The sequence below is a fragment of the Atractosteus spatula genome, chromosome 1 (genome assembly GCF_055471065.1).
Source record: "Atractosteus spatula isolate fAtrSpa1 chromosome 1, fAtrSpa1.hap1, whole genome shotgun sequence".
Classification (NCBI taxonomy): Eukaryota; Metazoa; Chordata; class Actinopteri; order Semionotiformes; family Lepisosteidae; genus Atractosteus; species Atractosteus spatula.
This window is the reverse complement of record NC_142706.1, coordinates 52,528,873-52,554,982: the sequence shown is the minus strand read 5'-3', so window position 1 is coordinate 52,554,982 and position 26,110 is coordinate 52,528,873. Positions and strand designations below refer to the sequence as shown.

At 35.4% G+C, this 26,110-nt stretch overlaps 1 protein-coding gene across 1 annotated transcript in view; it reads left to right on the top strand.

Moving 5' to 3' along the window:
• The window catches only part of slc10a7 (solute carrier family 10 member 7), a 132,387-nt gene that overhangs the window by 28,582 nt on the left and 77,695 nt on the right, over positions 1-26,110 (top strand). Inside the window, exon 5 of the mRNA XM_088924540.1 lies at positions 15,283-15,321. Coding sequence (XP_088780666.1) covers positions 15,283-15,321 — 39 coding nt within the window. The remainder of the gene's footprint in view (positions 1-15,282; positions 15,322-26,110) is intronic.

The following is a 26,110-nucleotide window of genomic DNA, read 5'->3' as shown; positions in this document are numbered from 1 at the left end:
GCAGCTTTCGCAAGGACCCACATAGGAGGCCTACCTAATATGATGTCTGGCCTAAGGGCCTATGGGAGCGCAGTTGGATTATTATGTTAATGCATGAGCCTGCTGCCCTCTTCCTATCCCAGCTGGCTTCCCTGTCGTTAGGAACTGCTTTGCTCTGACAGAGGAGTAATATGCTTCATGATTGAAAGGGCAAAGGATCCAGGAGTAAAAAGAGCAGGGCCATGCTGATAAGCATATGAAAAAAATAGCATTGTTGAAAGGTTATAATACACAATTCGAATGCCAGAATAAGCAGGCAAAGGAACAGTTGATTTTGTGCCGGTAAAAGGGAATATTTTAATGGGTTGTGAAGACCTTTAGTTCATCAGTAAATACCTGCTGAATGTTGGAGAGATATGGCCTCAGACAAAAACCCATGAATCAGAACAAAAACCCAGCTTGAATAATGTCTTGCTTTTAAAAATAAAATAAATAATGTCTTGCCATAAAAAAATAAAAATAGTATTGTAATCTTATGACTTTGCAGTGTAGTTGTCTTAATTGAAGTCTGTGTGTGAACTACTTTATTGAGTTAGGACCTTGAATTATGGATTGGATTGAGAACTGGATATTGAGATGGGTAGCTGAGAACATTTATTTTGTGTGCTGTTAACCATTCTTTTGTCAGGTTGGATATCTGATGCATTTGGTTTATTGTTGTTCTGGAATGTTGCTTTTTTTATAGCCAGGCTTGAGCTTTTTGGCACAAGTAACCAGGAGTTTTACCAAAATGTCCTGGTATGTGGATTTTCCCTAAATTAACAGAGTCTGCAGGACCTGTAGATGACGACATCCCCAAAATATAATAATCCCCCTCAATATTTTCGCAGTAGCCAGGAGTGTTTCCTTCACAGGAGCTTCACCTTTTTAATGACAAACAATGCTGATGAGCATATCTCATTAACTTTTCATTCAAGTTAGACAGTAAGTCGGTCGGTCCAATTGCCAGGCAGATGTAGTTTGCAAATTTGTATTATTTTTTCCTCTAGCGCAAAAGAAATCTGTAGGGGTCTGTATGCAAGCTTTGACACAATGATATAAGGTTGTTATCCAAAGGATCCCTGCGTGCCACGAGAGGAGAATCGTTTACCGCATTCGTCAGTGGCACCCAACTCAGTCTTTATGCTCCAGCAACCACACTGCACAGCAGAACAGGTGGAGGACTGAGAAGTTGCTTCACCACTTGACTTAAAGGGAAAGTTAATGTAGGTCAGAATGAAATTGGTGCAAGCCTAGTGGAATTAGCAAGGACATGAGGAGTTAACACCTTTGCTCTTATAAACAAGGACGTCATTGGATCGTCATTGGTTTTACGCCTTAACTGAAGGACTACAGCTCTTTCAGTATGCGTCCTTCATCACCATATGGGCATAATGGTTTGGAATTACTGATCGGAGGGAAGAGGGCGACCTGGTGGTCCACCAACACCATGTCCAGCAGCAGCCTGGTTTTCCACAGAAGTCTCCCATCTCAGTATGGACCAGGCCCAGCCACACTCAGTTTCTCAGATCTGACAAGGTCACAACCACATTTTCTCTCTGTTGCTGGATAAGGAGGAAATCATTGCATCGTGTTGCCATAGTGCCTCAGTTAGCAGACTTCCATTCTCAATTCACAGAAAAACAATTTAATACAAAGAAAAGAATAAGAACAAGCTGCATATTTACTTTTGTAGGTTTAGTCTTAATTGAGTAATTATGCCAACTCCCTCTAACATTCTGCTGCATTTTTATTAAAAAAGCTTAGAAATAAGTGAAGTCTTTGCAATTATTCTGTGACTAACGTTTAGTACTTGTGTATTTAAATACACAGACGTTTACAGTAAAAGTGGAGGAGACCTTAAAATAAAGTCTTGGCATCTTTAAAAATATATTGTATTTTATTATTAAAAATAGAATGTGAATATGTGAATTCATTAAAAAATATTTTAAACACTATATCCGTATTGAAAAAGAAACATGTGTGACCTGAGCACATGTACAGTACATACTGTATTGGCATAAAAACCTTTAATTGTTTGAAGAGTGAAGTGAATGAGTCCTCTTACATGCATAATATTCACGAGTGAAATTTATCTCTGGAACACCAAAAATTACTAGGAAATGCTACTTTGTGAAAGTAATTTTAATATTTGACTTCATAGCATGGAATTGTACAAGTAGCAACAGTAAGGCATCTATTGAAATTATTTAATATATTGTTTAGATGATTTACTAGTCATTTTTAAAAGATTTGCTTACTTAAGCATTTAATATAACATGAGTACAATTTTACAGTGGAATACTATATCCTTTTCCTGTCCAAGACATTTCCTACAAGATACTGGGATAATCAGGGCATCACTGAAGGTGATGAGAAATGTATAGAAATATATATGACACTGAATTCACTAAAATGGTTTCAAATTATGTATTAGTTTTAACTGTAAATGCATTTCTGCTAGATCTATTATAACATTAGCTAAATTAACATTGAAACCTCAAGATACTGCTTGCAGTTTGATTTCCAATGGGATTTTATGATGTCTCATGTCAGCAAGTAATCGTTCCAATGTTAAATTTAAAAAAAATTGTTCTCTATTATTTTTCCTCAACAGTCATGCAAGAAATACTGGTGGTCATGATTCTGCTTCTTGTGTTAACTCAGATCATAGCTATTTCAGTTTCTATAACTTCTATAACCTGAGAAATCTTTAACAGTTGATTTGCTTTTGTGTTCTGGCATAATATTCCGTGAATCACAGAATTGTTTTCATCCCTGTAGAGTATGATGGGGGCACCACTTTGTTTGTTTTTTGCAGCAGTGTTATTTAGAATTAAAACTGAGATGTTTGTGGCTAAAGACTTAATGTAGGCAGTTTACGGGTGCTTGAGTTTTAGTTGGTTCGCTGTCAGTGATTTTCTGTGGTTGACACAGAAATCTGCAGCCAAACGCAAATCCGGCACCGTTGTCTGCAATCACCAAATACAGAAGAGTTTGAAAAGTGTATCAACGTGCAATAAAGGGGAATATGAAAAAATCTTTCATCATCTGCCTTAAGACTGCCTCGGTAGTTTTTTTTTTTTATTGTGCCGATTCGTATACTTTCACAGGTTACAACGTTTGTGCATACGAAGTACAGTATGTGAAGTGTTTTTTTTTTATTGAGTGTGTTTGTTTCTGTTACTATAATCAAGTTCAGTTGCTTCAAGTTATTTACAGAATGCAGGAACAGATTTTCTCTCTGTCTGCATCACAATAGTCTGCTTTGGTGAAGAACAGTGCTGTTGTGTCATTATATTCAGGGCATTGCTGTTAACGAGATGAAGGGCATCAACGGGTAATTGCTGGGTAAATATTTTGCTTCAGCTAAATGTCAGTAAAAAGGTGGTACTGCAACTCAAGCAAGGTGTTCTTTTCTTAACAAGAGATAATAAGAAACAGATGAGATTTGCAGTACAGGGATTGTCTTTCTTTCTTACCTAGTATGTCAGGGCTCGGGACTCACTTCATCATTGTACAACGTTTTGTTTTGATTCCGCCTTGAAAGCTTTTTCCTTGGGCTTTTTTTTAAACTTCAGTGACTCGGAAAAAGCAAAGGCAAATCAGATCTAACAGATTTTATACTTGTTAGCAAGATCACAGTGTCGCATTAACAAATGAGTATTTTCTGTGATGATAGGCCTACATTTTCAGTATCATCTTATGAAGTACAAGGCCTCCCAAAATTTTATTTACTTGTTTGTTTGGCAGAAGTTTTTCTTTCTTTAGTGGTAAATTTGCTCGATGACTCAAATACTCAAAATACGACAGTTCTGAGCAGACCAGTGTGCTCATTCTCCACATGGACAGCTTCCCTCATTAAGCCAAATTTAACACCCAATCAAAATAGTCCTGTAGAAAAGGAAAACTAAGTTTAAATCTCTTGTGTAACCAAATTAAAGAAGACATGGTTTAATGTATATCTGTACTGTACCCATGGCCACACAGACTTTTCGTGGAGAGACTCATTATGAATGTTATGTTGAAATGCTTGTTTTGGCTTCTATGACTTTTAATGGCCTCATTGTCTCGATGCTCACTGCTGTCTCCTACCTGTAAGTCTATACACACTTAACACCGATGTCAGTCTGCCAGACCCTTCACAGAATGTGTTCTAGCAGAGAAAGAGCCATTTGTTCTTATGCTTCTAAATTCTTGATTCCCCTTCCATCTACAGTTAGACATTTTCAGTTAGTTTCTGAGATGATGTGTCGGGTGAAGCAGATTTTTTGTGAACAGGCAACTTATATAACAAGTTTATAATAGGGTCAGCACTCTTTAATTGTTTCCTTTTTTGTGCAACACAAAGAGTTTGAGGTTTTGCACCATGACACCTGCTATATAAAACCACAGTTGTTATTAGCTCAAAGCAATGTTAAATATAATTCCATGGACTAATGAGAGGAACTTCAAGCTCGGAAGATGATACTGTCAAACATATGACATAAAAACGTCATCCACAATCCCAGCACAGGCCTTGGTGTAAATATGCCAGCTCCGCAATTTCAAGTCATTTACTTACAGTTCAAACAACACTGCTTTTCTGCCTAAATGAATACCAATATGACAGTGGAGTGCAACCATCATATTTTTGAGGAAAAGTGAAATGAATGGAACTAGATGAATCTTATTCGGTGGTAGATGTCATGGATTGATTTGTCTGTCTATTTATCCATCCATTTGTTTTCGTACCTGCTTATACAGCTCATCAGACAATAATCCATACTGGGGTCTAATTTGCAATCTTTGCATTTCATGGTCCCTTCTGTTTCCTAAGGAATTCTGCGGGGAATAATTTGACAAACTCGCTTGATTGACATATGGGTTTAGTGCAGCATTTTGTTTGATGTTTGTGTTTAGAGTTTTCCCAAGCCCTTTTCCCGCTTAATTAATCAATGGAGACGCCAGGTATCCCCAGCAGGGATCCCCGGGTCATTTGTATTTGGAGCTTCTAATTCTATTCACATTAGTGTGTGGAGCTGTATCACACCAACACTCACCCTCCGCATAGGGGAAAGGCTGAAGGGAAATGTTCTGTCTGTTTTTTCATGTTCATAATACTACAAAATACTGTAAATTTTCACGGGTTTGGACATTCCAATGTCAGTGCTGTTCTTTCCGATTGTGTGGTATTAATAATTGCCTTATAAGAAGACAGGACCCTTAAATTAATTTGTTAATTAATTCATGTGATAGATTTGAGTAATTAGCTAGTGGGGTCATACAAATGAAACAATGCACTCTTTGGAGCAAGAGCTAATCCGCAAATGATATTCAACACGAATAGCAAGAAATGTAATGAAAGGTAAAAAGCTTGTGCAGACGTTTGTCCATGGCCATTTAAATATGGCCATCCCTTATGGATCTATACCTCAGCAATTCTCAGTTATTTTTCTTTCTCCCAGGCCAGTAGTGCAGCCTTATTCTATATCCTACCTGTTTGGCTTCCTGATGAAACAGTTGAAGTTGATAGTAGCAAGTCTCAGCTGACATCATTGAGGCCATTAAAGATGGAGCATGACCATGTGGTCATGGGGAGCTGGTCTCAAATCTCAGCTCTGCAAACTGTTCTTGACACTGTGCTGATAATGAGAAGGGGCTCGACTACGGGCTTAATAATTCATACTGAACTTAAATCAACAGGGATGGAAGAGGAGAAGTTCCATTTTGATTTCAGAACCTTTATTTTTTCCAACACAGTTATTTTTGATAAAGAATTTCTGCTTTTCTCAAAACTAAACATGACTGTTTTCTCGTAGTGCAGTACTTTATTAGACCTTCACTCATTTGTTTCTTTATTCTACAGTATCATTATTGGGGATTTTTAAATGCTGTCTAATCCAACTTATTCTTTAGCCTTGAATTCCAATTAAAAGTCAACGGCTTCCATATAAACTCTTGTCCAGACCAAACCTTCACCTAAGCTGCACTGAACTGTGAGTGTGCAGAGTTTCAGTTCTGCTGTAGAGTAAGAAAAACATTCCATTGAATTGACTTTGTATTGTCTGAGGGGCTCCAGACAACACCACAGTGTTCAGTTATATACATGATAGAATGCAATGCTGAGACAGTGTGTGATCACTCTTGATGGAAGGTCAGAACTATGTTGAAACTGACAGTAATGTGTTCTGTTGTAGTTTGCTAAGAATAATCCTGTTCTCATATCAGTTTTGAGAGAGAGTATTGAATGCATTGCCTAAACAATTTAAATTTGAGGGAAACTTTGATCAATATAGGTATACCATAATAACTGTCTGGGTGTTTTCATACAATATTTATATTTAAAAAACTCTTTTTTACAATAATAATAAGCAGGAGTCCGAGTGCTGAGCTTTTGAAACAAAGCTACATGACCTGAAGATCTCATCCTGCCACATTTTGAAAGAAGTAAAGTTTTCTGTCTTTACAGCTTTGCTGGGTAGCTTGTTCCTAATTCTCTTCACCCTCTGTGTAAAAAAACAACATCTGAGCCTTGGGTGCCTCAGTTCTAAATGTGTTTCACTGTTAATTCTGAAGTCCAGTTGTCAGTGCTCTTGAGGACTTTGAAGACTTGAATCAGGTCCCCTCATAGCTTTCTCTATTCTATTTCTCTATTCAACTAAGATGATTAATTTCTTTTAGCTTTTTAGTGTCTGACATTACCTTAAACGTGGAAACCTTTTCTGGTTTCCCCTTCCTGAATTTGTTCTAGAGTAGCAATATTTCTTCTTTAACATATTGACAACATTTTTATACAGTATCCTAAATGAGGTCCTTGGCAAGTGCATTTAATGTACAATAACATCTCTCTATTAAAATTCTACACTCTTTAACTGTACAGTATATATTAACATTGTTGGCCTTTTTATTAGTTATCCAAATTGTCTAGAAGACCTAGTGCAACTCTTTAATGCTCATATAAATGTTGAATAATGGAAGTGAAATAACTAGCTTAGATAGTAATTGCTGTTCACCTCTTTCACGTACTGTATAGTGTTAATTTAGGTGTTTAGACTATGTGGCCTCTATGGAATATAGAATATATATTAGTATATGGAATGTATTTATTTAGAAATTACTTCAAGTACCCCACTAACATGGCTTGTGTTATTTTCCCACAAAGACTCGGAGGCAGGTATCCCACCGTGACCCCAAGCCCTCAGATCAAGTGTAGTAGAGGTCTTTCAAGCTGCTGGTGCTGAGACTCGCCTGCTTGCTGCACCTCAGCATTGCTGATGCCCATTTCTGTGAGGTGGGATAATCTAGAGTCCGATGATGCATTCACATCTCCTTCCTCATAAAAATGATGAGGAAAATGTGTCCCCTACTCATTGAAAGAGTGTGAAAAGCAGCAAAGAGAAGCCCACCCAGGTGGGTTTGACCCTATTCTACAAATGTTAACTGCAGGGATAATATGACAAAAGATAGAGCAGTAAGCTGCCTCAGAAAAGTAAGGGTTTTGAAAACCTTATAATATCTTGAAAACTTTATTGAAAGGAATTAAAATTGTATAAATGTTTTTTTTTGCCAAATTAAAAATCGAAAATTAAAAGCCTAAATTCAGGTAAAAATACAACTGTTCTATTACCAAAATAACTTTAAAAGTTATTATTAATAATGGCGTAAGGATTAGTAGTATTATAAATTAACTGTGAGTAGAATAAGTTATCACTTTATCTGTTGTTTTAATAATGAATTTTCCAAATGGCATTTATGCGAGATTGAATTTCATTTAAGAATACTTTTCTCTTTTCACATTGTTGTATATTAATGTAATGAAAGAGACCTGTCATATCTGCAGTAAAATGTAGCCTATATAGTTGATTTTTCTCGCACTCTGCATTATTAAATAAAACTGATTTGTAAGAAATAGGTTGGCCATAAATATTTCTCAGCTGCAAGGTGCATAACTGGCCTTAAATGTGCACGACTGAAATACACCTGCCTCTAAAATCTGAGCAATCCGGGAATGATCTATCAATACCAAATAATGACCATAATCGGAGCACTATGTAAAAATACAGCTTATAAAGTATTTCCTTTATTAACTGTCATCGTCTGCAGAATATATGCTCAAATAAACGTTTTGTAATAACTATGCCGGAGATGAATAGGTCCCCCATGAGAAGCCAGTGGTGTTGGGGATGGAAAGTGAGAAATAGGCAGCAGAACCCGAACATGCAGATATTGTCCTGCTTACATGCTCTCCCTGGTGTCATTCCCATTCATCAATGTCGGCAGGCTTGGTTCTCATTAAACCCCCCCCCTTCCACAGAATGACTTAATTTCCTTAAGAGGACCAGACACCTGATTCAATTTTGCACCCATTATGAGGAACCTGAATTTGTTTTCTGCCGCAGCTGCATTGAGATGAATGTTCGTATGCATTTAAAGAAAAAAAAAACAATTCAATATACTGTATTAAATGTTGTCAACTTAATTTCCAATACCAGATCCACGTCTGTCCTGCTCCCACCAAACTGAGAGATTCATGACTCTTTTTGTTCCTGCTGAGGGGAAACCATTCAGTGCTCAGTGATTGTGTCAAAAGCATTGGGTGCAGCATTGCTCTAGTGCTGTTATCATTGGCTTTACGTCCTGGGATGCTCTGAATAGTCTCAGATCTCAGCATCTGGAGAAGATCAGCTAAGCTAAAACTCAAGTGCAGCTTGTCCACATGAACTGACTGTTTTCCAGGTGAAATGAGCACTAGTTTTCATTTAGAAATTGAAAGACTTCAATTGATCATCCATCTCATCCCCATTTCTCACATCTATCCTTCTGGAGAAATATGATTTTTTTTTCATTACATGCTGGGGAAAAAAACAACAAAAAACAAAATGACATTAGCCAGTCATCTGAAATATCAAAAGAAAAGGAAAGCTTTTGACAGCTGCAAAAGTAAATATTTACTCCAAGAGGTTATGACTGGCTGTTAAGACAAAGAGTAATTATGAAGGTACTGTATGTTACATGATTGACTTGCCTTTCTTATAAGCATGTTACAGCTTTAAGGCTGGGATTCAGCTTATTGTTACTTATGGTACTCTATTTATTATTATTATACAGTGGGACTGCTGGTTTACAGTTCAGCAAATGAAAAAGGGTTTAATCTGAGAGATTCCCCTTGATTTAGAGGATATCACAGAAGAAACAAAATCATATAAACTTCAGTGTTACTGTCAAAATGCATGTTGATTTAAATTGATTTGCTAGATGCTTAAATTATTTTTTTTCAATTCTGACCAACAGTTTTTTTTTCTCTCTTGTGGTGCTGGGAATTCTTAAAAAGTAATATACAAGTGCATTGTTGAACAAATTAGATTTGATCTAGTCCTTTCTGGGACTATCTGATTTTTGTTCAGCAACCACTTGGTTATAGTATGTGATTTTTAGATGTTATGAAAGGTCAAGAGGTGTAAATGGAAGGGCTGTTCATTTATGTCTAAATGAGTTCCACCAAGTCTATTGAATTATGAAAGCTTGATTTCTTATTGATCTCTTTAAATTAGTTTTTTTCTGAGATTAGATTATTAATAATACTCAATTATGTTAGTATTTACTATATGCAGTATGTGTGTTTGGTGTGTTTTTTAAAAAAAACATCACTCACCTTTTTTAGTTAGATGTACACTAAAGATTATTTTTGAGTGAAGTAGATATGTACAGTAGATATTTTATCTCACGTAACATCCATTTTGTAGTTACAGTAGAGTTCAGTAAAAAGTGTAAAATTGTATAACCTGATAAAGCCATATTGAATTTCTGATAGGATTAGTAAATAGTGGGGGGCTATCAAACCATAAAACAAATTTTAATTAACAAATCGTTAGTTAATATCGATTTTGTCATTTTCATTAGGTAGTTATGAGTATTTTATACCATACTAATCTGATTTGTGAATTTATGTTGACTGTATTAAAGATCGGTAATATTCCTTACTATTTGACATGTTTGCATGGCAATTTAAAAGGAAATCGGTGCTAATAATCATAATTTTTCATGAGTTAATTTTCTTGTAGAAAAGTGTGTTTTTTGTATAACCAGTGTATAATATTTGCTTCGCTTTAAAGGAGTAGTAGATGTGCAGTTGAAATGTGGTGGAAATGTCTTGCTTAATTTATCGTAGTAATTATGAGTATAACCTTTTTAATTACCGTCCTTGAGGAATATGAGCTGTAATACTAAAACAATATTCCAATATTTTTTTGTTACAGATGTTCTCTACAAATTATCACTTTAAACAAACCATTTCAAAATAAATTTACAACAATAGAAAACATTGTTCAGGTGATTGCAGCCCGACATAAAGAGTTTGTCAGGAAAGAACAGGACCAGCTTACATGAATGACAAATTATTTCCCAAGTTTTTTCTTCTTTGTTCTTAATTGCTTACGTACAAAATAAATGAATTTGGTTATAGTTAGTGTCAGTGCTGATATAATTAGGGGTCATTCAGGTATTATTATTATTGGTATTTCAATTTATGCTTTTCATCCTGTGTTGAGTAGTTTGGTTTTCAGTCACTTTTAAAGACACTTTTGTTCTGTCGTGTCTTTCGTCTGCAGAGCATTATTAGCAGTATATAAAATATGATATTTATTTTTTTAAGTTGATTAAATAGGTGAATTGAAAACGTGTGCAAATAACATTTTGTATCGGACTGAAATTCATAATGAGCAAACAGTTTCTGGATTTCACATCTGAAAATGACTGTTTGACAAGGTGTTTTTTTCACCATCTCTTCTGGTGGGACTGAAGTCTGAGGTCTGTAATTCACAAATGGGTTATGTGCTTCAGAATGAACCCGTCTTTCACAGAGCTTCATTCTGCTTAAGCCATGGTGAGCTGAAGGGAAAAATAGAAAAACTCTTATCGTAGGTCGTAGGTAGTACGTATCGACTAGAAAAGAGATGATCTACAGTAGGTACAGTAAACCCATTTACTATGCTGTATCCCCTTCCTTCATATGTTCCAAGGTGTGTGGAAGATTCATCTTCATTTCGACCCATTGCTAACATTCTTCAAAAAATGTTTAATACGGTCAGGCTACATAAAGATTTGTTTAAAAGGTGGGTATTCAAGAGTACACCACCAAATAAATTGTGAGATGCAATTCAAGACAACTTTGTTAGAATTTGTTCGGTGAAAGACGTCTTAAAAATCACCAGAAATGAAATCTTCATCTACAGCTTTTATTTTATTTGCAAAACATAATGTTTCACTCTCTAAGATCAATATACCATTTTTCGTACACAGTGTAAAAAATAGATTTTATATTTTTATAACTGTTAAATAGAAAATTTTTATTGCGGTTAATATAAGGCTGGACCTATGTGTTTTTTAGGTTTACTAAGCAATTAAAATACACATTTTTATTGCTATCTTAGATAGCAATACTTCTGAGTGGAGAGATTTGAGATTAGGCTAATTTGTTTTGCAGCATCATTTTTTTGTGTTTGTAACACTGTACCCAATTGTTTGCTAAAACACAGAGGTGCCGTATATTTTTCGAAGAGATGAGTTCAGATGAGCTGCATGGGAATACCAGATGAGAATAAAAAATATATATATCTACTTACTTGCAGCATTTCACTGTATGTCAAAGCAAGATTGGTGCCCTTGTGTTGCCTTGAACAACCTGTCAGTGCACAGGGGAGGTTTGGAAAGCCAGACTGGATTTTGAACTTGAAGTCTGCTCTGGTATTTTGTTTCCATTACTGTCAGGGCTGAAATGCTGGCCTCACACAGGTAGGTAGTGGGAAATGATAAAAGACCCTTCAGAATATGTTCATTGCAGTCTGATTCCAATTCAGGAAAATAACCTGTGAATTTGACTTGAAGTGCTGATAAGTGTGTCAGTCTTCTCCTTCCACCTTTCAAGCCGAGATTCTCGGTTCTGTCGAAGTGACTCTGAAAGCTGTGGGAACATATCTTTGATTCTACCCTGATTCGGGTTTTCTAGACGTGAAGACTTTTTCTGGAAAGCTTTCAATTTGTCTTGAAGCAGCTGGGCCACTGCAGTATCTTCTTGCTGATCTATATTCTGTACTATTATTGTTTGAAAGACATGCAAGGTAAGCAGATTTAAACACAAATATTGTTTTGGAAGACGTTTGCAGGCATTTGACTTTGCAAAGACTGATTTGCATTCAAGAAATTCTTTTTTCTTGTTGTATGAATTTGATTTTTATTGTTGTACAGTACATAGGTGTGTTTCTTCTATATCAGAACTGTATAGCAGCCCGTAAATAATAAAATAGTACATCACAGTCTTTTTTATGACAGTACCTGACATAAAAAATGAACAATGTTGTTTGGTTCATATTGCGCAAAACACATCAGAATGATACAGACACAAAATTAGTAAATTTCCTGTTTTTTACACCACTGGGTGTAATATCCAGATCGTCTAATTACATATGTGTATTGGATGATGTTTCAGGCCCCTCAAAGTTAAGGAACATTACTTTTAGTTTCCAGAGTTCTGTCTCTTATGCCTAATGCTCAAAAATTAAGGTTCTTCTTTAAGATTGTTTACTGTATATGGCATTAATGGAAGTTTTTTTTTTTAGTCTTTGTTAATGACAACATGTCATGGACTAGCTGTTAATTTCATGTGATCGAAATTCTGTGCATGTAAAATGAAGTCAGTGCAGCCCCCCTTTTTTAGTTAAAATGTAATTCTGAGCATCTAATATTGCAGCATTATGTAGGGAGTACTGGATATGACAATCAGTCAATCATATTTGATTGAGAGAAATATTTGTCCTTTGATGGTGTCTTCATATTTATTACCTGTCATAAAATGCATTTGTATTACCTAAAAGGTTACTCAAATTAATATTTCAGTGATACCAGGTTCAGGCCATAGGGTTTTTGAGCATAGCTTTTTTTAATGAAACAGAAGCGTTTTGTCCTTTCTGGACAAACAGATGTCATCTTGCAGGCAAACAGTATTTGACAAGTTTTTACTGCTTATAGGAAATGTTGCTTTTTTAAAGGATTTTAGCATTTTTCCTTAAATTAATTGTCAGCACGGAAATAAGCAACACAAGGGCACCAATCTTGCTTTGACTGTAAGTAGATACTGTGTATTTATTTTTATGTTCCTTTTATTTGCTGAAAAAAACTATGAAACAGAGATCAGTTACACCCAAGACCAAAATAATTTGACATTTTTCAAGAACAGGTTCTGAAATGACAAAATGCTATCGGGTCAGCCTTGGTGCTCCACTATGTGTTGCACTGGATTCAAAGGAAGGCCCCCTATACTGTGCACAAGGGTGAACTCCACACTCTTCAGTAAGTGGAATGAGGCTCACTCTGGAAGCTTTAGAGTATGCAACACAAGGCAGCGCAATTAAAGTGGAAAAGGTCACTACTCAGCGTGCATGTGAACCCAGTCAAAACATTGAGTATCCATATTTGTTTTAAAATCTATTTGTACCTTTAAATGACAACTGTCATGCATTCTTAATGGCGTGAGTAAAATCACATTAATCATGTGCAGTATATCAGGGGTAGACCTTTTCCTGATTTTCTTTTTATTCTTGAATTCTATGTGTCTTACAAGCCAGGAAAGATTATTGGTAATGGTGTTTACATGCTTCTGATTCTAACTGAATAACATGTATCCAGCCACTCAATGGTTTTGATTGATTTTTGTCAGGGTTTTACCATGTATGTTTGCCTATAAATGTATATAGCATGTATATTATTACCTTCTCTTTCATCTTGGTAAACTTATTTATGCCTCTGCAAACTTTTGCTAATGTAATATTAGCAACAGGCTTTCATGTTGGCACCAGTAATGCACTGAAACTATCAAGCATTTAAAACTGAGACAGGCATAAAGCCATACTTCCCATGAAACTTCTTTCCAGGCAGTGCTTGTTTACTTTCAGTTCTAAAACATAAGTCCTCTTTACTAAAAAATAAATGAATCAGTACATGAATTAAATTCCCCATTCTCCTTGTCCTAATGTGTCTGCTCCCAGACCTTGTGTTGAGGCGTATTTTCCATAGACACGTTTGCCTTTGTACTGGCTAAGCTGGTAAGGGAGAAGTGTATTAAAATATTTGGGGTCTACAGCTGTCAGAAATAATGTTTTATTTAGCTGCCAGTTTTTTGCGATGTCCCTGTATTGCTCAGAATACCATATGTTGGGTCCCTGTTAGTAAACACAGGTTTCAAGCCACAGCTTGTTTCTGTGTTTGCGGGTGCTGTGGAGCTGTGGTCCAGCACCATCATTTATTGATAAAGCTTGGAAACGAAGAATCTAATGAAATTATCAAAGTTGTTGAATTAATTATGAACATGAATAAGAAAGCTAAGCTCTCTGGAGCCAGGGATCTCATTACCCATTCAGTCTCATCATATCCTCTTTTGGAGCAGTGTGCAGGGGCTTGTGCTACAGCTCGTATGGACTTGGCTTTGGACTTCATTCAAACTTTCAGAACTTACTGGCAGCATCACCTGTTTTTTTCTTAATTTGGCAAAGCTGAAGGTCTTTGGTGGTTAATATTTTGCTTTTTTTTTTTGCTTTGTACTGTCGTTTGACCGATATGCTTGCAGAAGGCAGTGGTCTGATATCCGAAAGCACTGCCTTTCGCATGTGTTATTTTGTTTTGTGTGTTACGTGCGCAACTGGACGTCGTTCAAGATTTTACTCGTGTAAATCTCCTCGGCCAACTACTCAAGGAATTTGTTTGAGTTGAGTGCAGCAAATTAAAAAAGATCAAGGTGTCTCATTAGGTAAGCAAAGGCTGTTACTGCAGACATTTGAAACTATATAATTCTTTGCTGTCTCTTAACATTCTCATGGTGTGGTTTTAGATGTAAGACTTTTAAAACTCATTGTTGAGATAATTCTTTAAAGTACACTGTAATCATACATTGCTTGGTGCACATAAATCTTTAAAGAAACTGAGGAGATCTTATTTCCACATTTTTTTTAAGGCTCTATTGTGTTCTTTTTGTGCATGTATTTCTGTCTCTAAATTACTTTTCTAAAAAAAAAGCCGTATAAAAAGAATTGAATCTTTGTTCAAGCATCATTTTATTACCCGATCGATTCAAAGTTGAAATTACTTTAAAGTTGATTGTAGGGGGAAAATTGTTCGCCCCAAACAGAATGACATTCTTCTTCAGGAGACATTGGTGTTATGTGACGGGGGGAATGTATCCTGTTGATGAACAACATATAAAACATAATAACTTTTATTTGTTTCTGTTTACAGGCAGCTGCTATATTCAATTCCGCCTTTGGAAGTTTTCTGGTGAGTGACTTTATTTAACTCCTGTGATTCTTAAGATATTTATTAAGGCTTAGTTACATTCTGCATGGCAATCCCTGAAAGGTGAAAGTCTCACATTTGAAAACTGCAGAATGTAAACAGAGACCAGTTTAAAAATAACAGTAATGCAGATTGAGAACATTATTTTAAGAAAAAAGTACATATTTTTCATTAAAAAGGGTTATATGTCCTTATATGTCTTTAAGAAAGTTGTACACATACATACATGTACAGTATCTAATGTGCTTTAAAGTTTACACTGCCAAGTTTTAGCACAAGTTACTTTCCTTTTTGCCCTTGTGCTCGGGTGTTTTTATTACATTCATTTGCTCAAAGATGAATCTCTTTCAACTCCTTCAGTAAAAAATATTAGATAAATTTGAGTTTTCCTAAAATAAAAAAGCTACAGCTCAAATACAGAAAATATGATGTTTAAGAAATAAAGAGAAGCATGCAAAATGTTGAAATACAGTATAAGGAAAAAAATGGTCTTTATTGCCTCTGTTTAGAACTTGCTTGGAAAACATGAATGGTTTGTGCAGTATCCGTAAAAAAATAAAAAGATGACCACAGTTTTGGGATTTTAAATTTGATCTTTATAGTGTTCTTTAGAAAGTTACATATCCTGATCCTGTGGTGCTTTCTATGAATTGACAGAATTGATTGCTCTGCAAATTAGTCTTAAAAGAGGCCCTATCAATATATTGATTCTTTTTATGAGGTCCATCAAATAGCCATTAGTTTTATCAAGGGGCCTTGGATTTTGAAAGGGTGCCTGAACTGAGTGATTGAAAAAGAGACACAGATGTCTGCTGCAGTGTGTTTGATGCTATTTGAAATAATGAATTTGTAGCCCAGCACACAATGTTGCTTAATTTATGTATTATATATACATACAGTACAGATATAGCTGAATTGGATTATATATTTACCCACAGTTTTATGGCTTACACCAAGCCCATTCATTGGAGAAGTCTGTGAAATCTTTTGCATTTTTTACTTTAATCTTTATATAGTTTTTTTTAATTTATGCAGCTCTGTAAACATTTTGCAAGATACATTCAGCCTCTGCATAAAACTTTCGTTTCATAAATGTCAAAAGTTCAATGTTTAGAATAAAAGATTTTACATATTCATGTTGGGCCTGTAAGTGTCCCTTGCCTAATTAATACGCAACATTTTAAGATCTAATTGTTAAAGAAAACTGTGTTTTTATGTAGCAGCAATGGTAATAACTAATGATAGATGAATAAAATTTACATAAATTTCAGACCAAGAGAATATCTGATCATTGTGCCACAGAGAATTGCTCTAAGTTAGGAAGTTAATTTCATTATCTCCTCCCCTCATTTAAGCCTGCTGCTTTAGAATAATTGGAAAACAGAATAAATGATTAGATTTTACTACATGATGGGCTTTAATAAAATCTGATAGCATGTTAGCATTACAGAAAGGGTGCCAATTACAGAAGGAAAGCATTGATATGCCGGCAAGGAAATTTAATAGAAGAATTAGGCTTCTTTTCCCTTCCTCAAATACAAAATCATTTGCATTAGTTAATGCATAGAACCTCAAGCTTATTGTATATTTTGCTAAAGCATGAAAAGCAAAAGTTAATGGCTGACATGAAAGATAAGTGTTTCCTTTTTGCTTTAAACAGACAAGTAAACTGCAAGCTATGCATGCAGACTTCACAAACATTGAGCAACATAGAATGCGTTGATTGAATGAACATAGGATTTCGTTAGTTGTAATACATTGTTGTCAGGAACATTATGCAGCAAATGTTTCATGTACAGGACAGCTTTTGGGAACTATTAGAACTTTTTTAAGTATGACAATTAAACATGCATATAGCATAATGCTAATAGCAATTGTGTTCTGCCTAGGCTCTCCTGTTCTCAGTTGAAACCACTCCTGTAATGGCAGAGTTTCACCAAATATATTTTAATGAGTTGTTTTAACCAAAGTCTTTTGTTCACTGAGGATTCCTTGCGGTTTCTGAAATTTTGAAGTCAGTAAATTTCTGTCTAGATCATGTGCACAGGGTATTGTCATAGGCAGGTGAACTGAGCAATTCCCACTTTGAATGTAATACCTTATGTACTGTACCACACTTACAAGTCATGTCATCTTCTAACGTAATGGCAGTCGTAGTGCTATAATGGCAAAGTCACAGAAGCCATTCTAGTGAGGCTCTATATTACTTTGGGTGCTCCATTGGCCACCTGTTCTACAGAGACAGCTTTTGTAGAAAATCTGAAACACATCTCCTCGTGAAAGAAAGAGCAAACAAATCAGGCTGCTCCAAACATTAAAGCAAACAAGTTAAAATATGATTTTGTGGGGGGAATCTCGGAAACATGCAGTGTTTTAAGGTGCCATATTATTTAACTCCTTATCTTGTGCAGGAAAGCATAACAAATGTAATCATGTTTGCAGATTAAATATACATAAATTACAGTAGCACACGTACAGATAAAAGGCATTGCTTAAAGGATTCTTAAGGTACAGTATGGACAAATACTGTTAGCTGTTTATTTCTGGGTTCACTGTTTGCTGTCTATGTATGGAAGGGACTTTAACCGGTTATTGAAAGTGATCACCAGGTGAAAGCTGTCATCGCTCTCTACAAAAGGAAATAAAAAAAATCTTATTCCTAAAATAAAAAAAAACAAACATGACCATTGTTATCTACAATTCAGATAAAGCACTTCGTCACTCATTCTGCCACAACTGTGTATAAATAACTGCATTAGTCATGGTAGGCATTTTTCTTAGAAATTTGTGACAGGAATTTAATTATGGGAATGACCAGCAACTAACAAATTTAATTTCGGTAGCTTGGACTGACTAGATTTTTTTTCTCCAAGAATGATGGATTTCTTTATTCACTTCACACCCTCCTCACCCTCCCCCTTTGTTTAAGAAATGCAGATAGAATTCTGTAAAGGAAGTTTTCACTTTCTGTCTTTATTTCTCTGCAAGTATACTGCTTCAAAACACATCTTTGTTGTCTAGAGCCTCTCACAGAAATTACATATTCATGGATTACATTTAAGGTTTTTCTGCTATCGTAAGCAAGCGTTATTGTTTTAAACCTAGGGTATAAAGGCGTCTTTGGCATTATCTTGTATATATCTGTATTATAATGCATGAGAATGAGCTGTGGTTTTTATGCATGTCTTAGTGTTTTTTTCTTCTCCTTCTAGAATATAAAAGTCTTCTTTTAATAATAGCTAGGAGGTTTGTAGCAAGACAGGCTACTTCCTGTACCAGACGTGTATGATTCAATTGACATAATTCAGTGGCAGCAAAACACAATTGTCCCGAATTGCCACGTGTCATAGTCCCCATTGCAAATGGCAGCCCTGTGTTGTTAAGGTTAGCTCAAGTTGCTTTTTATTTAATAAACAAAACATTTTTCTTCACTTGGGGCACTGGGTAATCTACCTTTCATAAACTCTTCTGTACTGCTGTGCCTATGTTTACAAAGAACTCTTAATATTAAAAAAATCTATAACTGCAGAAAGGGTCTGGGGAATAAAAGTCCTTCAGAGTTTCTAAATTGTTTAGTTATTTTGAGAGCCATGAGATTCTTTGTAAGCTACTGGAACATGTCTTTTCTTACTTTCTGTAAGAGGCTTTCTTTAAATAAAAGAGGAAAGTGAGAAATTTGATCAAAAGGTCTAATTCAAATGGGAAGGAAATGAATGCCACTTAACATGAAAACATAACCTGAGTTTCTGTCTCAATTCTAAAAGTGAGCTGTATTTACCCTGTTTTCTCTTATTCACTTTAATGTGTCTATTTAGCACTTGTAATAGAAATATCGCATCTCATTGTGGCGGAGCTAGTCTGGGCGCGGTGACATCATTGCCCAAAAAAGGGTATGTTAAAATGCTTTTCCAAGTTTTGTTTCCTTAACAATTACAAAGGTTTTTTGTGATTTTATTAAAACTGACATTCCCTGAAGTGCTGAAGATCATATTATTGAAATGTAATAATGAATTGACTATGCAAGAATTTGAAGTTAAAGGTTTCTGGTACTGAAGCCACCAATCCCAAACCCCTGGCCTTGGATGATAGTGTCTGGCAGCTCCAAACCCAAAGAGAGCTGTCTGGTGATCATTCACACTGCAGCACACTGCCCTTGCCAGTGAGCCCTTAGCGTCCTTTACACTGAGTCACTGTCAAAACACCAAGGTTCATGGCTTTACTGCTGTGCACAGAGATCCATCAGAAGGGTATTTATAGACCACTATTGGAACTCACTGCAATTTCCTGTATAACTCACTGAACCTGGGTATTCCTAAGTGTAAACACTTTAGAACGTTTTGAAGTGTCCTGTAAGTTTGTTCTAGAAAATGTTTAAAATGTATTGTTCGTAATTTTAATAATTAATAATTATATACATATTAAGAAGGAACAAGTAAAGTGTATTCTATGTTGAAAAGAGAAGAAAAGAAACACACTGTTTCGGCTATGGAGCCTTGTTCTCAAACTCGTCCATATTTAGAATATACATTTTGTGCGGTCTTTATCTTTAAACAGCCTTTGTTTCCCTAAATATTAAGTTCACTTTTTAAATTATTTTAAATTTTACCTTGATTAGATTTGCTATAGTTTGCGAGCTATTTTAAAACTTTTGTATAGTTTTCCCATGCACCTACATTACTTTTCACATTATTTAGTCTGTCCTTACCCTGTTACTTTATAAAATAACCTAATTTTCAGACCTCTCTTTTGGTATATCATGTTGTTTACACTTCATTTACTTTAATAGTCTAACACAAGGGATGAAATTTTGTCAAGCTAAAATTTGCATATTTAAGCCTATTGGTTTAAATCCTCTTTGAACTGACTGCTATTTATATTTTAAGATTTTTAGATATTTTAATGACATTTACAAACAAAATTTAGCCAGGCAAAGTCTAAACAAATTTGCTTACTTCTTTTTCTTTTCTACAAATGACCAGTCATTTTAAATGTCGCAGCAGCTGTGTCCCTTCGAGCAGTATTTCACTGACAGTGCAGGTGGCATTAATCGAAGGTGTACGGTGAGACGGCCAAATTAAAGTTACAGGTCTGTGTTGAATGGATGAATCTGGAAGCCCTCTTGAACGGCTTCATGCTCCAATTTTGGTTGCATCAAAGGTAATTGTCTTTTGTAGGACGTGTCAATAATGAGCCGGATGTTTTAAGTAAGATGTTGCTGTCCTCTGGGAATAGGATGCTAACCTTAGACAGCATGTCCAGTGGAAACCTTTCACTTGCTTGCCACACTGACAGATGTGTATCTAATGGGATCCGCAGTAGGTTAACTAGTGTACTCATTAAATCCCCCTTTCTCGTGTGGCAATTAAAATGAACACAGGATTTCTGCATGGTGGCAAATGAGCAGGTTTGTTCTTATGTTTCTCGATCGTCATATGCAAGGATGAAAATGCATCTTCATTTCTTTGTCTTATTCTTCAGTTTTATTAATTTTCAGTCAAGATGAGAAATGCATTTTTAAATTCAAGAGCAAAGAACATTATGCATTTTAATAACTAAAAGTGGTAGATTGTGCACTGCATTACACCATTAGGACATTCCATCACCCATTCAGTAATATTGGTAGCAACTTTGATCAACTACTCCTACGATGAAAACGGTAAAAGGAAAACAAACATGTACATACTGTAGATATTTGGATGAAACAGAATAGCTCCAATCACAGTGGAATCACTGTTTCTTAAAGTTTCAGATGTCTTCTCTGCACATCAATTTTCATGTTACCGTGTTTAAAGAGATAACAGTGGTGCTATCTCGGTGACTGCTGTTCTGGAAAGATCACATGGTGCTTGCTTCATGGACAGTTCAGGAGAGATAAAAGATAAGATCTCATGCCTTCAGAATATACCACAGTCTTCTAGATGTGATGTGCTTTATTGTATTTCTGTGGAAAGTTTTTTTTTGCAAAGCAGACTTTGTAAAAGCACTACACTATAGTGAAAATAATATTTTTGGTGGGTGGTTATACACCTGTGTTTACAAAAACTTTTAATTGCAGGATTTGATTTTGGAATTGCAGAAATGTTATGTGTAGTTTCTGACTTTGTAGCATGTTTCCTTTCTGGAGTACACTATGTGCTGGAGAGAGGTGGGGATGGATTTTCATGGATAATATTTCAAAGATGTACTGACTACAATCTCACTCACAAATCACATAAGAAATTAATAGCCATGTTAAAGCCCCAGACAGTAACATATTGATAATAACACTTATTCAGACAAGAGGCAAAAATAAAAAAAGCAACTTCTATTTTTTTTTCCACAGTAATTCAGCAACAGGGGGGTCGTAGCTGTTTTTTTTTTTTCAGGGGCAACTTCGTTAAATTTATTAATTATTATTGAAGAATAATTCACACACCTGAAGAAGGCTCCACGGCCGAAACGTTGTGTTCTCTTTCTTCTTTTTTTCAGCATGGAATAAACCTATTACTTGTTCCTTTGCAGCCTACGCATGCTGACGCAGCTACCCACCTTAATTATTATTGTATATCTAATTTGTAAGTCGGCCAACAGGCCACCGTTTTAAAAGAGGCACTTTCTTATAGTGTGTTTATGTGTATAAATCCTTAATATTAATAAATATACTTGAAAGAGTGGCGGTACAGTGGCCCAGTATTTAGCACTGCAGCCTTATAGTACTTGGGTGCTATCTGTGTGGAGTTTGTATGTTTTTCCTCTGACCTGCTTGCCAGGATAGACTCTGGCTCCTCTGCAACCCTGAATTGGATGAAGCAGTTAGAAAAGATTCATTAGCATTGTTGTGTGCATCTCTGTTTAACAGTGTTGTGGAAAAAATAGAAAGTTATTTTGAAATCTATGTCGAACAACCAACACTGGTTGTCTACTGAGTGCAGAAAATCCTTTGTTGCAATCGTAATTCTAAACAACACATTTCCTGCAAGAATGTTTCCAGTGATAAAAACAGAATTAAAATCTACCATTGTGATTTTTATCTGCTTGTGTTTTATATACCTTATTTCCAAAGGATCTAGTGACTATACTGTATGTAAATTCACAATACAGAAAACAGCTGCGTCTTGTTATTCCTGTGAGTAGGTGATACTTTATAGTACAAGCAAAAACTTCCATATTTATGCATTAAAAGGAACAGTCATGAATTACATGTAAACCCCATTAGGTCATATTTAATAAAGCCTAAAGACCAAAAACAGTGTTAAAAAGTTACATATAGTTACACAAGTAAATATATTAATTGATTAAACAGTCATTAAGATGGAGAGATTAAGGATGAAAACTAAATCCCTTGATTAAAACCTTAAGTATCGGTATTGAAGAGGCAGGTGTTTTACAAGTGCTAGAAGGATTTAAAAAGTAGATCTCCAGTGGCATTTAATTTAAGTAAACAAGATATTACTCATAGGGCATGAAGAAAACTATTCTGGCAATTACTCACAACAGGGGTAACACCCGTAGACTGTAAAATTGAAATGTAGTACCCTTCACAAATTTTAACTAAAGTATACAGTATGTACAGTATATGGCAATAGCATTCAATGGGATACTTAGCATAAATTAAAGAAAGGTAAACTTTAAGTTGTTAGAGTTCTTTGAAGAAGCAACAGGAGTAATGTATATAAACAATGCATATGATTTGATTTAGCTTGTCAGAGGGCTTTTCATTAAGTTCCTCATACATGATTAATTATGAATTTGCAAACAGTACGCATTCAAGGAAATGCATGTATATGGATTAAGAATTGGTTAATGGAGAGAAAGCAGTGCAGATAAAGGGTGAATGCTTCAATGGGGCTGATGTAATTAGTGGCGTACCACAGGGATCTGTATTAGGTCTACTTCGCATCTTAATTTATATCAATTACACAGATTCTGGCAAAGTAATGAAATTCAGAGATGATACAAAAAAAGCAAATTAGCAAATTGTAGTGGTAAAGTGGCAATAGAAATGAATGACTGGGCTGATGACATTTGATGTAGACATGTACACTGGCCAAAATCTAAGTAAAATTTATATTTTAAATGTATCAACACAAATATCCTTCTTGGTTAAGATCAAATCAAATGTAGTGAAAATTTTTTAAGTCTATGGTTTCATGAAAAAAACTGGAGGGGAAACTAACAGGGCAATAAACAATCTGTGCTCATATTGAATGTCCAACAGTTTTTGTATTGCTGAGGTTCTGTAGTATACAGTCTTTCCATCAAGTATCTGCTGCTGTAGCTGAAACTTTTGAACATGGACCTCACAGTTTAAGGTAAGGGTGAGACATTTAGATATCTTAGTACTGTACTGTATATACTGTACTGTTTGTGGTTTATGATCAGCTCTGCTGTATCTTGGATTGAAGGACAGTATGACAAATTTTATTTTGTTTCATCAGGGTACAATCATTTTTATTTGTACACATGATGCCATGCATTAGAAAACTGTTTTTTTAAGTTGAGCAGCAGATATTTTTGCCACCTCCTCATGGACCTAAAGAAGGATTGTTTATCCTGTTCAACAGGAAAAGGTTTTAAGCAGTTCCTTAAACAGGACCTGCAGTCTAGATTTAAAATAGCTGGGATTTAGACTTTTTAATTGCTTAATGTATAATGCATATGAATACAAATAATGATGCTGATGTTTTGCATGTGCAGGAATTACCATCAGGTCGTGAGGGTAAAATGAGGAAATAAAACTAAGAGGCAAAGTAGCATCTTGTCTTGTTGGTTTACTTTTTTATCTAACTTTTAAAAAGACATTCTTGTTAAATTTTTTTGAAAATATTTTAGATGTTGAAGTGATCCAGCAAAGGTTAACAGTGGGTAGCAACAGAAAAAGAAAGACAGCATTGAGCTATCGAATGTGTGTCCTGGTTTCTTGGTAGATAATGATCTCTTGGAACAGTGTGTTTTTGTTCAAGTAACAGTGTAAAGATGAAAGATTTTTCCAGGATAGCACTGTACTTCACATCTGACTGAAGCAGGTGTTAGAAATGCAGATGAATCGTGAAGACTAAAGACAATACAAATTTGAAGTGAAAATGCTACTGGCGCGCCTTCTCTGTTCTTAACACGTGAAGCCTGGGGAAGATTAATTATTCATCTTATTGTGTGCGTGTGTGTGCGTTAGTTCTGTAGTTAGAGAAAAGGTGTCTATTACATTTAAACAGTAACCCTCAGTTTGTTTTGTACAGGTTTGGCAGCTTGCATGTACGCAGCTCCTTGTGCCATTTTAATGATCAGATCAGGAGGAGATTTGGTGGCTAAAGTGCAGCTTCAGTTATTTAAAAAAAGAGGTGGGGAAAAAAGCTTTGCACACTGGGGGTGTTTTTCAAAGACGTGCAGACTTGAAGCCATTGGGAGAGTCCTTTGACTTTAATCTTGCACTCCTTTGAAAATTATGACCGAGGACTGTGGTGCTTCATTAAAAGAGGTGTTTTTTTTTTCTTATGTACTTTAAGCCAGAGTTTCAATACATGCTGATTTCAGCTTTCTTTCTTAGTAAATCTCATTCAGTCTAAGGGCAATTTATGTTTGCAATGATTTTGATTTTTTTTCTGTTAATTGCAGAATCACAACATTTTATGATTTCCCAATGGATTTTGGTTTAGTTCCTGGGAATGATTCTTAGTTAAAATTTTAGTTTTATGATTAAGACAGTGCACAGTATGTGAAGAATACACTCTCTTTTCATGGATACCCATTTCAAGCAGACATTTCCTGTCTTCTGTGAATTTGCCTGAATAATAATTGTAACAGGAGGTTCAAAGATTCTTCTGAAATACTCCTGAATCTTCACTGCCTTTCACATTTGTTAAAAACAAAAAAAGTGGGGAATCCTTTTTTCAAAATCTGAAATAACTTGCCTTTTTTATAAATTCCCTTTTACAAAAAGGCTGTATTTTGCTGCTTCCTTCTTTCTGTAATCATTAATGTCTTCTGTGCAGAACACCTCTCTTTTAGCTCTAAGCACAGTGTCTGTGTTGCTTCATAGCCACAGTAAAAGCCACAAGATAGTTTTTTAGTAGTAGTACAGACTGCAACATTGAGCGTTTGAACTTTTGGCTTAGATACTTCAGTGAAATGTCACATGGTTACATTTTGACCCCTTGTTATGTCCACATACTGTTAATGAGGTTTCTATACATGAAACTCATTTGCAGGATGAGTTTCAAATAATTATTGAAATAGGGGATCAAGTACTTATACTGAAAAGTGCTTTTGTGTAAAAATAATGTTTTGCCTGTGTTGTGTAAGCATGGTAAAATGTGAATGCCTTGAGTAAATATAAAGTATAGGCAATGATACAATTTTAGAGCTTGAAAGAAGGCTACTCCTCTTGCATAACAGCCTGATATAGGTAGATAGATATATACAGTATTTCATATATATATATATTTAGATATACATATTTCATCCAGGGCAATACACAAAATCTTGAAGAGGGTTCTTGAAAATTGTACCGCTGACAATAGATAGATTTGTGGAAGAGAATTAAAACTATCCAGAACAAAGTATAGTTCCTCTTAGTGAATTGTCAGTGTGATTGGAGGCTATCAAGTAGACATCTTGAAAATACCTATGCTACAGGTACAGGTGTTTTAAAAAAAAAAAAAACAGGAAGATACACTTTTGCACAGAAAAATTCTTAAGGGACATGTCATTGCTGGGAAACCATTGCTGAGAGAAGACAGCAAAACAAAAGCACTGAACTGTGCAACAGCAGGATGAACAAACCTTGAAAAATGTG